Source organism: Oryzias latipes, chromosome 3, assembly GCF_053564925.1.
Source record: "Oryzias latipes strain Hd-rR chromosome 3, Olatipes_Hd-rR_3.1".
In the NCBI taxonomy this organism is placed as follows: Eukaryota; Metazoa; Chordata; class Actinopteri; order Beloniformes; family Adrianichthyidae; genus Oryzias; species Oryzias latipes.
In genome coordinates, this window is record NC_136239.1 from 42581435 (window position 1) to 42595695 (window position 14261).

The following is a 14261-nucleotide window of genomic DNA, read 5'->3' on the forward strand; positions in this document are numbered from 1 at the left end:
TGTGCATTATTGATTCTCCCGATCCTGTTATTTTATATATATATATGGGGGGGGGGGGGGTCGCTTGCCCCATAGCCCCCATGGTCAGCAGTCACAAGGGTCTGGCAGTTTTCAGATGACTTTTGGGCTGGAAAACTGTGACACTATCTGGCAACCCTGTTCATGTCATCAGCAGGAGGAGCAGGGTGGCAGAGCACTGCTCCAGAGACGACCTCCATCACTTCCTGACTCAGACCACACCCCCACGTAACGGAAGCCCCGCCCCACAAAGGAACATCCACAGAGTTCAGGTTGCAGAAACATTTTAATTCAGATCATGAAGAAAATCTTCCATCACGTCTGTGAGTGAATGTTATAAATAAATGTCATAAATCAAGACGGTCAACGCCTCCTGCGACGCTGCGCCCTGGTCGTCCCGCCGGCACAGTCCTGTCTGCTGCAGCGGCACGATTCCACATGGATGTAGGTATGCTGCAGCTTGGAGCCGTCAACACAGGTCAGTTCCACCTGCCTCCTGCTGGTGGCGTCCTCATGGCAGCACTCGCACTGATGCGTCATTGCGTTAGCTGCTGCAGAATAGCTGCAACAGAAGAGAGGTAAGGTTTATAAGCGGCGAGGTCCTGGCTGCTGTCTGTTCACGGATCACACTAAAAGATTAACTGTATACAGAAACATCAGCATGCTGCTGTGCTAACATTAGCATGCTAATGCTACTGTGCTAACAGCAGCATGCTAATGCTACTGTGCTAACATCAGGATTAGCATGCTACTGTGCTAACATCAGCATTAGCATGCTACTGTACTGTGCTAACAGCAGCATGCTAATGCCACTGTGCTAACAGCAGTGTGGGTACCGGATGTTCTCGGGGTCCTTCCAATGAGTTTTATCACTAGAGGAGACATCACGTGTTTCCTCATGGGAGGAGAGCACCGCCATCTTGGTGAGGTCAAGTTTTGAAGACCAAACCACTTTTTATAACATTTAATAAAGAGCTCTGTTTTTACTTTCAATCACTTCATTATATGAAAAAGAAGAATGGCTTGAAATTGCTTAGTTTTGTTCAGAAATACAAACTTCACGAGTACCCCTAACTTAACTAGTATTAGACTATTTAGATTTTTTTTTATGTTCCTTTATTTTATTTTACTTATGTTTTTATTTATTTGTGTGTTATGTTCATTGTTTCTTTTTTTCCCCTCTATTCTTTATTTTCTATGTTAATATATTATGTTTGGCAATGGTGACTGATCTTCGAAGCAATATTCATTACATTGTTATTGTTCGTTTTTAACGGTAATGTCATTGTTAATGTATGATACCGCAATTGTCAATAAAGTTTTTAAAAAAACTTAGCGACGTTAACTCATTGGTCGTGGCAACTTACAGCCAATCAAATAGTGTGACGTCATCATTGGTCGAAGGATCCCGAGAACATCCGGTACCCACAAGCAGCATTAGCATGCTACTGTGCTAACATCAGCATTAGCATACTACTGTGCTAACATCAGCATTAGCATGCTACTGTGCTAACATCAGCATTAGCATGCTACTGTGCTAACATCAGCATGCTAATGCTACTGTGCTAACATCAGCATTAGCATGCTACTGTGCTAACATCAGCATGCTAATGCTACTGTGCTAACATCAGCATTAGCATACTACTGTGCTAACATCAGCATGCTAATGCTACTGTGCTAACATCAGCATTAGCATACTACTGTGCTAACATCAGCATGCTAATGCTACTGTGCTAACATCAGCATTAGCATGCTACTGTGCTAACATCAGCATTAGCATACTACTGTGCTAACATCAGCATTAGCATGCTACTGTGCTAACATCAGCATGATAATGCTACTGTGCTAACATCAGCATTAGCATACTACTGTGCTAACATCAGCATGCTAATGCTACTGTGCTAACATCAGCATTAGCATGCTACTGTGCTAACATCAGCATTAGCATGCTACTGTGCTAACATCAGCATGATAATGCTACTGTGCTAACATCAGCATTAGCATGCTACTGTGCTAACATCAGCATGCTAATGCTACTGTGCTAACATCAGCATTAGCATGCTACTGTGCTAACATCAGCATTAGCATGCTACTGTGCACAGCAGTTGAATTGAACATTGCGACAGTTAAGTAATTTGATTTATATCTTGTATACATTTGTTGTTTCAAGACTGTAAACCTTGTAATTCCTTTTTAAACAAATTAAAGTAAAAAATATGTTCAGAAAATCTGCTGGCGGTAGAATTTCTGAGAGCTCTGCGTCCTTTACGACTGTTGGAGTTGTGAAAAGGCTGTCAGAGGTTAAGCGGTCTGCGCTCTGTAAAGAGTTGGAGCCTAAAGGCTGAGTTCACAACAGGAGTGGTGCTCTACATGAAACAGCTGATTAGAGGATCATTTTCACATAAATCAGAGTTTTTAAAGCCTACCTGCCCGCCTCTACTCCATATTTGAGCTTCCACTGTGGGGGGTCTTGCAAGCAGAAGGGGCAGGACCGCCCCCCCTCCCATCTGACCTGGTTTCACTCTGTTGTAAGGAGAACTAAAGACACCCACAGCAAACCTGCAGGAAAAGTCCTGCTGTTCTAACAGCTGCCATTTGGGGGCGCTATTGTCTGAAAAAAGCTCTGGAGGAAAAGGAGGAAGACTTCAGACGGCTGTTTCTGCTCCTCATGGATGATGAAGAAGCGCAAAATCCAGTGAGTCTCCACCCGTCTAAGACAGAACCCAACTTCACAACGGAAACAAACACACTCTCACTTTGGCTCCACCCCTTTCCCCTCAACAAATGCATTTGGTTTGTGAGCTGATGGATCGGCGGTGAAGTTTCTGTTTTGCGTCTAAGGTCAAAATGGAGCTTTGATGTGCCGGACGGAATGGACCGCTCCGGTGTCTCTGAAGCAGCTGGACTCACCTGGAGGAGCTCCTGCAGCTGCCGTCACAGGACGTCAGGTTCAGCTGGCCGCTCACGCAGCCGTCCACCTCCATGCGGGTCTGCTGGCTGCGGACTCTGCAGTCGCTCCGCGGTCGGCCTGCACACAAACGTACGCTCAGAGCGGGTCCTGGCAGACCCCGACAGACGTTCACGCACACTCACAGCTCCTGCAGCAGCCGCCGGCGTCCGTGCTCTCGGTTCCCTGCAGGTTCAGGTTCGGTTAGAAACAGTCCGGGCCAAAGTCACACAGAACGCTTCCACCAACATACCGGTTCACAGTCGGCTGGGTCAAAGGGGGGGCAGCTGGTCCTGGTCTCCTTGGTGACGAGCTGACCGTCGATCCCCTGGCACGTGAACTGGGCACACTTGTCGTGGGGGGGTACGTAGGTGTGGTTGACCTGCGCCACAGTCTGAGGTCACACCTTCATCGTCATCTTCGTCCTGAGCTGTCAGACCTGTACTCACCTCCACCGTGTGGGTCGACTGGTCCTCCAGCGTGACCACGCAGCTCTTCTGCACGCACTCCCCACAGCACCCGCCCCCGCTGGCGTCATACTCGAAGCCCTGCAGCAGGACGGGGGGTGTGAACATCACGGACCTCCCGCTTTACAGACGTCACGGCTGGAGCTCACCTCGGCGCAGCTGCTGTTGCACAGAACAGGCGTGCAGGCGATGACGTTCAGCTGCGTGACGGGGTCCGTCTGGGGGCTGCAGAGGCAGTCCTGACACGAACTTCCTGCCGTCTGCACGCTCGCTCCAGGCTGCGGAGGAGAGACTTGGCGGTCAGACCAGATTCACAGACGGCAGGAGAAACGAGGAGCTCCTGGTTACGTACCATGAACTCTGCCTGCTCGTGGACGCAGACGCCTTTAGGAACTGCAGAGACACAAAGCAGGCGTTACCATGGAACCAGATTCATAAGGAGCAGCGTCTGTTAGCTGAACAGCATAGTGGTCATAACTCCGCCCCCTCACATGATGTCACCACAGAAAAACACAGCCCTGCATGTTTTCCATGTTGCCCCTGATTCAGCTCATCAGAGGACCCGGGTGGGGAAACACTGCTTTACGTTACCATGACGATTTTGTGGGGCGGCCATGGTGCAGCGGTAGGGCAGTTGACCCATGATTGTAAGATTGCAGGTTCGATTCCCGTCTTGCACGCCCATGAGTCGATGTGTCCTTGGGCAAGACGCTGAACCCCACTTTGCCTCTGGTGGGAGGCGGGCGCCAGTGCTCGGCAGCGGAGCGGCCACCAGTGTGTAAATGTGTGAGTGACTGTAAAGCGCTTCATAGTAAACGCCACTTAGCATGATTTCAAAAAAATGTCTGAAATCCAACACAAATTCTGAGGCTGAAACTGGTTCATGTGGTCACAGCTAGCATGTCCATGCTAACAGCTAATGGTTCTGGAGAACATGGACGGGTTCTACTAAGCATCAGCTGAAGCCGTTTTCCTGAATGCAAATCAAACCTTTCTGACGATCACGCAGCAACAACGGATGTAGCACGCTAACGCTAGCAGAGAACCCTTCCAGACCCAGGCCCGGCTTCAGGGAATCGACTGCCAGGCCTCAGGATTGTGACGGAGCTTTGGAAGTGTTGGTCGTGTCTGGACTGGGCTAGAGGAGCCCTACAGGTGTGTCAGCGTACCGCATTCGTAGCTCTGGCAGCAGGTGCCGTTGGCGGCTCTGAGGCTGAAACCCAGTGGACAGGTGGTGGGGGGGGCACACAGGTCCGGGTTACACTCTGCAGACACAACATGAGAGTTCAGCTTCCTGACGGCGCCACTGCCAGGAAACCGCATCATTTTTAAAACATTGACAAGCTAACTGGTTTTAAATTCTGTATAAATGAGGAGAAAATCTTCATGAGAAAAAACTTCATCTGTCAATCATCAGAAGTTTTGACCTAAAGTCAGTTATTGAATCATTTTTAAGAGTAACAGAAGTCAGCAAGTCGCTTCATGCTGCTTCATTCAGCTTCATGCTGCTTCCTTCAGCTTCATGCTGCTTCATTCTACTTCATGCTGCTTCATTCTACTTCATTCAGCTTCATGCTGCTTCCTTCAGCTTCATGCTGCTTCATTCTACTTCATGCTGCTTCATTCTACTTCATTCAGCTTCATGCTGCTTCATTCAGCTTCATGCTGCTTCCTTCAGCTTCATGCTGCTTCATTCTACTTCATGCTGCTTCATTCTACTTCATTCAGCTTCATGCTGCTTCCTTCAGCTTCATGCTGGTTCATTCAGCTTCATGCTGCTTCATCCAGTTTCATTCAGCTTCATGCTGCTTCATTCTACTTCATTCAGCTTCATGCTGCTTCATTCAGCTTCATGCTGCTTCATTCAGCTTCATTCAGCTTCAGGCTGCTTCCTCCTCCTCAGCTGCTGCAGGAGCTTCCGTCAGGATGGACCACCTTCTGCTTCCCTCAGCCCACTGAGGTCAGACAGGCCTTACACGTCCAGGTTCTGGTTCTGGTCCTCTCAGAACATCTCAGCATTTCTGGTCCTGTAACATTTGTGCATCTCAACTCTTTGTGTCCCTGTTCCAGTTTTGAGTTGCTATCTCGCCATGATGTGTCATATGATCCCCAAACCAACATTTCCACGACTTCTTACAGGAAACGCCTCTACTTCCTGTTTAGGAAAACGCTGAACGGGTTCCCAGCAGGTTAGTCCATCTAGAGACGAACCCTTCTCCTGACCCAATCAGGGGCCGGCAGCGCCACTGACCGCATGAGGGCGCCGTGCAGCAGCCGTCTGTCCTGTTGGTGAGCTGCTGGCCCGGCTCGCTGCAGTCCGGGTTCTGGACCTCGGGGCAGGGCAGGGGGGTGCACTGCACGCTCATCGAGTCCTGGTCGCACTGGCAGCTGCTGCAGCCGCTGGTCCAGGACTCGCCGGACTGTGGAGCACGAACAAAGCGGGTCAGACTCCCAGCAGCAGGGCTGGACCTTCATGATGGTCTTCAGCAGCCTCACCTCTTTGGGTCTTCCATCCGGTCCAACACAGTCTGAAACACACACAGAAAGCTTCTGTTAGGCACGTGATGGGGCCTGATGAGGAGGTCAGGGGTCAAACGGAAGTTCTCACAGCAGGAGGTCACGCAGGTGTCATAGACCCTGTTGAACAAGGTGCTCCCGGGGGGGCAGAAGCAGCCCTCCCCGCTGTAGCTCCGGGACGCTCCGCTGTCCTGGAATCTGAGGAACAGAACAGTCACCTGGCGTATCGGGGGGGGGGGCTTATTGACGTCATGACGCCCGCCCTACCTGTCGCTGCAGGTGGGCTCCACAGACGGACCGCAGGCCTGGTACACTTTCCCGCTCGAACACTCGTGCTCTGCAACGCGACAACATGACATCAGACGTCGGAAGACCTTCCCCCATCCCCCGCACGCGGGACCCGCGTGTCTCACCGCACAGCCCGCCGGTGGCGCTCCTCCAGTCGATGCAGACTCCCGCCATGGCGCACTCGGCGGCGTACGCCTCCAGGCTGGAGCAGCTGCCGTTCCCGCCGCTGCACACATCGTGTTGACAGGCAGCCGCGAACTGTCTCGGCGGCACGAGCGCGTGGCACGCGGAGAAGACGCTGTGGAAGACGGACTTCCTGTTTTATTGTGAAAAGCCATGCTCCCTTCCTCTAGCTTAACTTTTTGTCTGTTTCACCCCCCTCCCCTCCGCTCCCCCGCTCTGTCAGGATCAAAGCTTCCTGGGTGGGGTGGGGGGCTCATTTACCTCCCCCCGCACTCTGAGGGAGGGGTTTGACAACCACGCATCTCACCTGCTGGTCAGCACCTCACAGAGGACGGCTTCACATTGGGGGGGTTTTAGGGTGTACGGGGAGAACGGCGGGACGCATGGCTTCCCCGGGACGCTCCACTGCCTGGCAGAGGTGGAGCAGCTCTCCACCTGTCCGTTGGGGGCCCTGCAGTCATTAACCTGGGAGTTGTCACAGGTTCCTGAGGGGGGGGGTCAGAATAAGGCAGTTCAGATGGGAATATTTGAACCCTCCCTGGAGGACCATCTCGGTCCTGTCTGATGAACCTGAAGGGTCCGTTTCATGTCCGCCAAAAAAGGTCTAAAGCAGGTTTTCATCTTCATGTAGCGCCATCTTCAGGAAGACTATTTTACTGCAATCAAGCTGTACCGAAGTCAGGGGGTGGAGGAGGTGGACCTGCAGTCTAGTCCTTAAATCTTAATAAAATGGTGACAGCATCTGTCAACAGGCCTCACTCACCACACAGCCCCTCAGTGTTGCCCCCAAACAGAGTATGGGGCAGTTCGATGCTGAACGAGGAGCCCCTGTAGACCACCGTGGCGTTGATGTCTGGGATGACCACGCCCATCGCCATGTCAGTGCCCAGGAGCCACAGTGCAGAGTTACTGAAGCCCGGGTAGGCGCGCTTCTGGTTGATGAAGGCCATCTGCACGAAGAGACAACGTTCATCAGATCGTTCTCTGTCCAGGACCAAGAACCCAAGATCAAAATCAGATTGTTCTAAATGATTATAATCGAGATTCAGTTTAGATTTGAACATTTCATGGATAAAGACCAGAAACCAGAGAACATTAGTGATGAGGATGCAACGTTGCTGCTCAGTTTCAGTCCAGTTTCTCCACTGAAACCCTTTCCATGGATCTGGACTCTGCAGGTCACTTATGGAGATTACAATTTCAAAGATTTTAAACCTGCTCTGACCTGGAAGAACACTTTCTTGATTGTCATCCTTTATGTTTGATCTGATGTTTCTTAATTTGTTTAAGCATCTTCTCCAGACAACCTGGGTTGTAAATGTGTGTTTTTATACAGAAGCTGAATTCAATAACGACATTTTGCAGTGGTAGATTAGAAGGGCCCTGGAACAGACTGGTGACCTGTCCTGAGTGAACCCCGCCTAGGGCCCAACAGTCGCCAGAAGAGGCCCCAGCGACCCGACAGGCATTCAGCGGCTTCAGGCGATGGATGGATGAGAAGGAGGGTGGACAGACAAAAGATTCTCTGTGAGGAAAGTGACCCTGCAGTCCAGGTGTGTCTATAGGAGCATAACTTTTCATCATTGCATCCATTTCCTGTGACGTCATTTCCGGGTGAGCTATTCCCAGTGCTAGTTGTGTGACTGCTGTCCTCTTGTTTGGCATTAGCCTTACTACTATTGCTTACTCTAAGGGTTATCTGGGTTAATATTCACATCTAGTACCTTTTATTAGCGAATTCACCACTGTTAAACCGCTTGCTGTTCACTTTTCTCATTTTGCTAAATAGACCACTTCTCTTTACTTAAACACCGCTAGCCTTAGCTCAGAACCTAGCATGGCCACCACTCCTTCCGCCTCTCCTCCTCTCTCCTGCCCCATGTGCCATATGTTTAGTGATGATCCTGCCTCCTTTAGTAAAGATAGCGATAGGTGTGTTAGGTGTAGTCTTGTGTTAGACTTGGAGGCCAGGCTGGAGCAGTTAGAAGCGCGGCTCCGCACAGTGGAAGCTAAGCCGGCTAGCCAGGTCGTTACTCGTAGCGCGGGCCGCGCTACCAGGGCTAACTTAGCTAGCACCCCAGCGCCCTCCCAACAGCCGGGAGACAGTCAGGGGTTTGTACCGGTTGGGAGGAAACATAGTGCTAAACGCAAAAACTTAGAGCACCCGAGACTCCACGTTAGTAATAGGTTCTCCCCCCTCAGCGACACACCCGCTGAACACTCAACTCTGGTTATAGGCTCTTCTGAAGTTAGAAACGTGGAGCTCCCAGCGGCTACAGTCAGGTGTTATCCGGGGGCCAGAGTTGGTGACATCGAGGGGAACCTTAGGATGTTAGCTCAGAGTAAGTCCAGGTTCCGTCGAGTCGTGATTCACGCAGGCGGTAATGATGCCCGACGGAGACAGTCAGAGGTGGTTTAGTTAAACGTAGCTTCGGTGTGTAAACTGGCTAAGACGATGTCCGACACTGTAATTTTCTCTGGTCCCCTGCCGAACTTAGTCAGTGATGAAATGTACAGCCGCTTTTCATCATTTAACCGCTGGCTTTCTAGATGGTGCCCAGAAAACGGCGTTGGTTTTGTGGATAATTGGAGCGCGTTTTGGGGGAAGCCCGGTCTCATGCGGAGAGACGGCGTCCATCCCACCCGGGACGGTGCCGCTCTTCTTTCTAGAAACATTTCTGCTAGCCTTAGTCTGTTAACCTGACAATCCAGAGACGAGACCCGGGCGCAGAGCAGCAGTGTAAAACGCTCCTCTGAGCCTCCCTTAGGGTTAGTGCCGGTGCAAAACCCATGCAGGGAAAGTCAAGCAGGTCCTAGCTTTAGCTTATGTGCTGAAAGACAAATGAAAGGAGCGCGTCATAGAAACCTTAAAGTGACAGACAGCAGTTCTCACAAGCAGAATTATGATGTAATTAAATGCGGTTTATTAAACATTAGATCCATTTCCTCCAAGTCCCTCTTAATCAACGAGTTAATTACTGATAAAAACCTTAGTCTTTTAGCCTTAACAGAAACTTGGCTCCATCAGGATGACTATGTTAGATTGAATGAAGCAACCCCCCCCACTTATACTAACTATCAGAAATCCAGGATTTCAGGGAAAGGAGGTGGTTTGGCAGTAATATCACAGTCTAGCTTACTTCTCAGCCCTAAAGTTAAAAATGCTTATAATTCATTTGAAAACATCATATTGTCTATAAATCACCCAAACAGGAAAACTCGAAAACCTGTTTTACTCATAATTATTTATCCCCCCCCGGCCCATATTCAGAATTTTTAACTGAGTTTTTCGACTTCCTATCGACTATTGTCTTAGATTCTGATCAAACTATAATATTAGGGGATTTTAATATTCATGTTGATGACCCCAGTGACTGCCTAGGAAAGGCTTTTGCAGCTTTATTAGATGATGTTGGTTTCACCCAAAGTGTGAATGAACCCACTCACTGTCATAAGCACACCCTGGACCTTGTTCTAACCCATGGGATAGAGATCAGCCAGCTGAGTGTCCTTCCTCTTAACCCCATCATTTCTGATCACTTTCTGATTACCTTCCAGTTTACACTGGAACATCCTTCTGCACCCGGGGAATAAGAAACAGCTTAGAAGAACCTTAACTGACCGTTCTGTGTCTGAGTTTAAACACACAGTTCAGCCAGTACTTAGTGATATTCTGAGAAAATACTCTGAGTCCAGCTCCCATAGTATCAGTCCTAGTATAAATGACCACTTTGTTAATGATGCCTTACAAGCCCTCAGGAGTACACTCAATGTTGTTGCCCCCTTGAAACCTAAGTTCGTCAGACAAAACCGAGTAGCACCGTGGTTTAACGCTGAAACTCGTTCTCTTAAACAAGAAACCCGTAAGTTGGAAAGAGAATGGCGCCGCTCCGGTTCAGAGCAGTCTCTGGATATCTGGAAACATAGCCTATTAAATTATAAAAAAGCTCTGCGTAGAGCTAGAAGCCAGTACTATTCAACCTTAATATCAGAGAATGGAAACAATCCAAGATTTCTTTTTAGCACTATAGCTAAATTAACTCGCAGTCAGAGCTCAGTAGAACCACATGTTCCTGTTTCTCTCAGCTCTGATGATTTTCTTACATTTTTCGATAGTAAAATCTCAAATATTAGACATAAGTTAAATCAAGTTATTCCTACTATCAGCCCAGAACAGGCTGAAGCGGTAGAAATGGAGGCATCCATAGAAACCTCTGTAACATTAGACTGCTTCACTGCTGTGGATCAAGTAGAAATAACATCAATTATTACGTCCTCCAAATCCTCAACGTGTCTGTTAGACCCAATTCCCACTAGACTTTTTAAAGAAACTTTTCCCCTAATTAATGATCCCATATTAACAATGATAAATGCCTCTCTGGAAACGGGTTACGTGCCACAGTCTTTTAAATATGCAGTTGTTAAACCTCTTCTGAAAAAGCCCAGTTTGGATCCTAGCATCTTGGCCAACTATAGACCGATATCAAACCTGCCCTTTATTTCTAAAATCCTAGAAAGAGTTGTAGTTAAGCAGCTTTACTGCCACCTACAGGACAACAGCCACTTTGAAGACTTTCAGTCGGGGTTTAGACCTCACCACAGTACGGAAACTGCACTAGTTAGAGTCTCTAATGACTTGTTATTGGCCTCAGAAAAGGGACTACTTTCTATTCTGGTCCTGTTGGACCTCAGTGCAGCCTTTGACACTATCGACCACGGTATTTTACTCCATAGACTAGAGCAGGACATAGGGATCAGAGGATCTGCTCTCCAGTGGTTTAAATCCTATCTGTCCCATAGGTATCAGTTCGTTAATGTAAATGGCCATTCCTCTCAGTGCACTCGACTCAACTATGGAGTCCCACAGGGCTCAGTCTTGGGACCGATCCTGTTTACGCTTTATATGCTACCCCTAGGAAACATAATCAGGAAACACAGCATTAATTTTCATTGTTATGCCGACGATACGCAGTTGTATTTATCCATGAAGCCTGACCAGAATGACCAGATAGAGAAACTGAACGCCTGCATCAGTGACATCAAGACCTGGATGACAATTAATGACCTCCTCTTGAACCCAGAAAAAACTGAGGTCATTATACTTGGTCCTAAAAACCTCAGAGATGCTCTGTCTGCTCAGATAGTCTCCCTGGATGGTATAAGTATAGCCCCCAATTCCACAGTTAGAAACCTTGGGGTTTTACTTGACCAGGATTTATCATTTAAGGCTCATATATCTCAGGCGTGTAGAACTGCCTTTTTTCACCTGTGGAATATTGCTAAGATCAGAAATATACTTTCTAAGAGTGATGCTGAAAAACTCATCCATGCATTTGTTACGTCGAGGCTGGATTACTGTAACTCCTTGTTAGCAGCGTGTCCTAAGAGTTCCTTAAGAAGTCTCCAGCTTGTTCAGAACGCAGCTGCTAGATTGTTAGCTGGAACCAGCAGAAGAGATCACATCACTCCTGTGTTAGTTTCGCTCCATTGGCTCCCAGTTGATTCTAGAATTAAGTTCAAGATCCTCCTGTTAACCTATGAGGCCTTACATGGAATGGCCCCGTCCTATATTAAGGACCTCATAGTCCCTTACCATCCAATCAGAACACTTCACTCACTAAATGCAGGACTGCTTGTGGTTCCTAGAATTAGTAAAAGTACGGTTGGAGGTAGAGCGTTTAGCCACCAAGCCCCTGTTTTATGGAATAAACTCCCAGCTCATGTAAGAGAGGCCGACTCAGTTTCTACATTCAAAGCTAGACTGAAAACATTCCTCTGTGGACAGGCTTATTGTCAGACTAGTTAGTATTCAGAGATTATTTAACTTAATGTTAGTTTGTTTAAATTAAACTTAATAATAACTATTTCTTTTAAAAGGCTGCTAGAAGTTGAAGCTGGGGTAACTATGGTGCACTGGGGTTCTGTCCTCTTTCCTTTTTTACTTCTACCCTTCCTCTCCTCTATTCTTGATCATAATTCATCATTTAGTTCTCCATGCCTCTGTTTGGTGCAGTGTGATTCATGTATTGTCCCTCTTTTCCTCTCCCCTCCTGGGGAGTGGGAGTGCTTCCAGACTCCAGTTGGTTCATCCGTGCTCCAGTTCCTGACCGTTTACCTCGCCTTTGCTCCTGCTCCTACACCTGGCTGTGGATCCTGCCTCTGGCTCGACTCGCGCCTTTGACTGTCCCGATAACCACGGCTGGATGAAGCTCGTCTGCTGGACTTTTATATATGTAGTTGTAGATTTAGATAAGTTAATTCTTCTCTAAGATTTCTGGTAAATCGCCTGTCCGTCCTGGGGGAGGATCCCTCCTTCATGTGGGCACCCCTGAGGTTTCTTCGTTTTTTCCGGAATCCGGTTTTTTTGGGAGTTTTTCCTTACCGCGAAGGGGGGTCTAAGGGCAGGGATGCCAGTATAGCTTAGTCAGTTTGTTAGTTCATTTTAGTACTTTCTATTGAACTCTTTGTATTCGTGATCCTTTTGATTTCATGTTTTACTTCGAAGCCCATCGAGACGACTGTTGTTGTGATTTTGGGCTATACAAATAAAATTGAATTGAATTGAATTGAACTCAAATAAGTCAACTATGACCTTGGTCTTCACCACTTGATATGGTTAGTAAACCCATTCCAAGTTCTTCATCCTCAATTTCTAAAAGGAAATTATTGTTTTATTCTCCCCCAATAGGGGAATTAGACAATAAAATCTTCCAGTCTGAACCAAACTTACCAGGTGGACTTCGGTTCCAACTGTCTTAGTCAAAACCACTACAAAGGATTGGTAGGTGACCGTAAGGGCCAGGGGACAGAGGGTGGTGTCTGAAGAACCGCAGTCACGGTTGGTAGAGATGGTCAGGTTGTATCTAGAGATGATCTCTTTCACCAGATAATGAGAGCAGGTCTCGTTGAAACTGTAGGATCTCCCATCTAGAGTCAGGAAGTGGGAATCTCCCCAGACGCTGCAAACACCTGCACAGTTTAAAAAAAAAAGCAAAAACAATTTTTTCTTCAAACGAAACCAAATCACACAGTAAACTCCAACTTTGAAAACAGTTCCACATTTTATGGATGGGAGAAGCTTTGGCTTACATTCACATTCATAGTGGAAGCAACATCCATCAGCGTCGTAGACCTGGATGGGTTTGTGTCCGTTGGCACAGATTGGTGGTTGAATAGAAGGACATATCATGGTTGTTGTGGTGACCTTGCCGTTGGAACAGGCAGCGGTGGAACAGTTACCCACCAGCCAGGACTCTCCGTTCTGAAGAAGAGCAGAGAACCAAAAGGTGAAATCAACAATGGAGGTATTCTGTTGGTTTGGGGCATTAAGGTGGATGCTTTTTTGCTGCATTATTATGCACAGACTGAAACACCTTCAGGCGTTCCTTTGGAAATCAGTGGGATAATATCCCTCCATTTATATTCTACCTTTTTAGGTGGAGAGACATCGTTGCAATCTAGAGGAGCTGACGATGGAGAGTGCGTGCTGGTAGAGGTAGAGTTAGAAACAGAGGTTGTCTGGTGAGTTGTGCTGAAAGTTGGGGTCTCTGTTGTGGAACCAAACACCTGTGTGGCAGAAGGTGTGGTGCTGCTTGGTTCTGGTGTTGTTGGGCATGGGCTGGGTTGGGTCTCAACTTTACAAGATTCATTGCAAAATGCAACGTAACACCACCCTAATCCATCAGTGACATTGTAGACTACATCGCCTGTAGAGAAATACAAACGTAATAAAGTTTAAGTATATTAATAATAATGAAGACACAACAAATTGCAGACTTTCTATTTTTAACTTTTATTTAGATGTTGTGTACTCTATTTAAAATATGACATCAAAATAAATT

At 47.7% G+C, this 14261-nt stretch overlaps 1 protein-coding gene across 1 annotated transcript in view; it reads right to left on the minus strand.

The window, feature by feature from the left end:
• Positions 1-285: 285 nt before the first annotated feature.
• LOC144991230 (uncharacterized) overlaps positions 286-14261 on the minus strand; it is a 40807-nt gene continuing 26831 nt past the window's right edge. The window contains exons 31-48 of the mRNA XM_078945349.1: positions 13849-14126; positions 13510-13681; positions 13151-13389; positions 7184-7370; positions 6728-6905; positions 6363-6535; positions 6217-6286; positions 6041-6147; positions 5929-5960; positions 5684-5852; positions 4602-4697; positions 3785-3825; positions 3582-3710; positions 3415-3513; positions 3219-3347; positions 3112-3151; positions 2929-3046; positions 286-580 (exon numbers count right to left, since the gene is read on the minus strand). Coding sequence (XP_078801475.1) covers positions 382-580; positions 2929-3046; positions 3112-3151; positions 3219-3347; positions 3415-3513; positions 3582-3710; positions 3785-3825; positions 4602-4697; positions 5684-5852; positions 5929-5960; positions 6041-6147; positions 6217-6286; positions 6363-6535; positions 6728-6905; positions 7184-7370; positions 13151-13389; positions 13510-13681; positions 13849-14126 — 2456 coding nt within the window. The 3' untranslated portion in view covers positions 286-381. The remainder of the gene's footprint in view (positions 581-2928; positions 3047-3111; positions 3152-3218; positions 3348-3414; positions 3514-3581; positions 3711-3784; positions 3826-4601; positions 4698-5683; positions 5853-5928; positions 5961-6040; positions 6148-6216; positions 6287-6362; positions 6536-6727; positions 6906-7183; positions 7371-13150; positions 13390-13509; positions 13682-13848; positions 14127-14261) is intronic.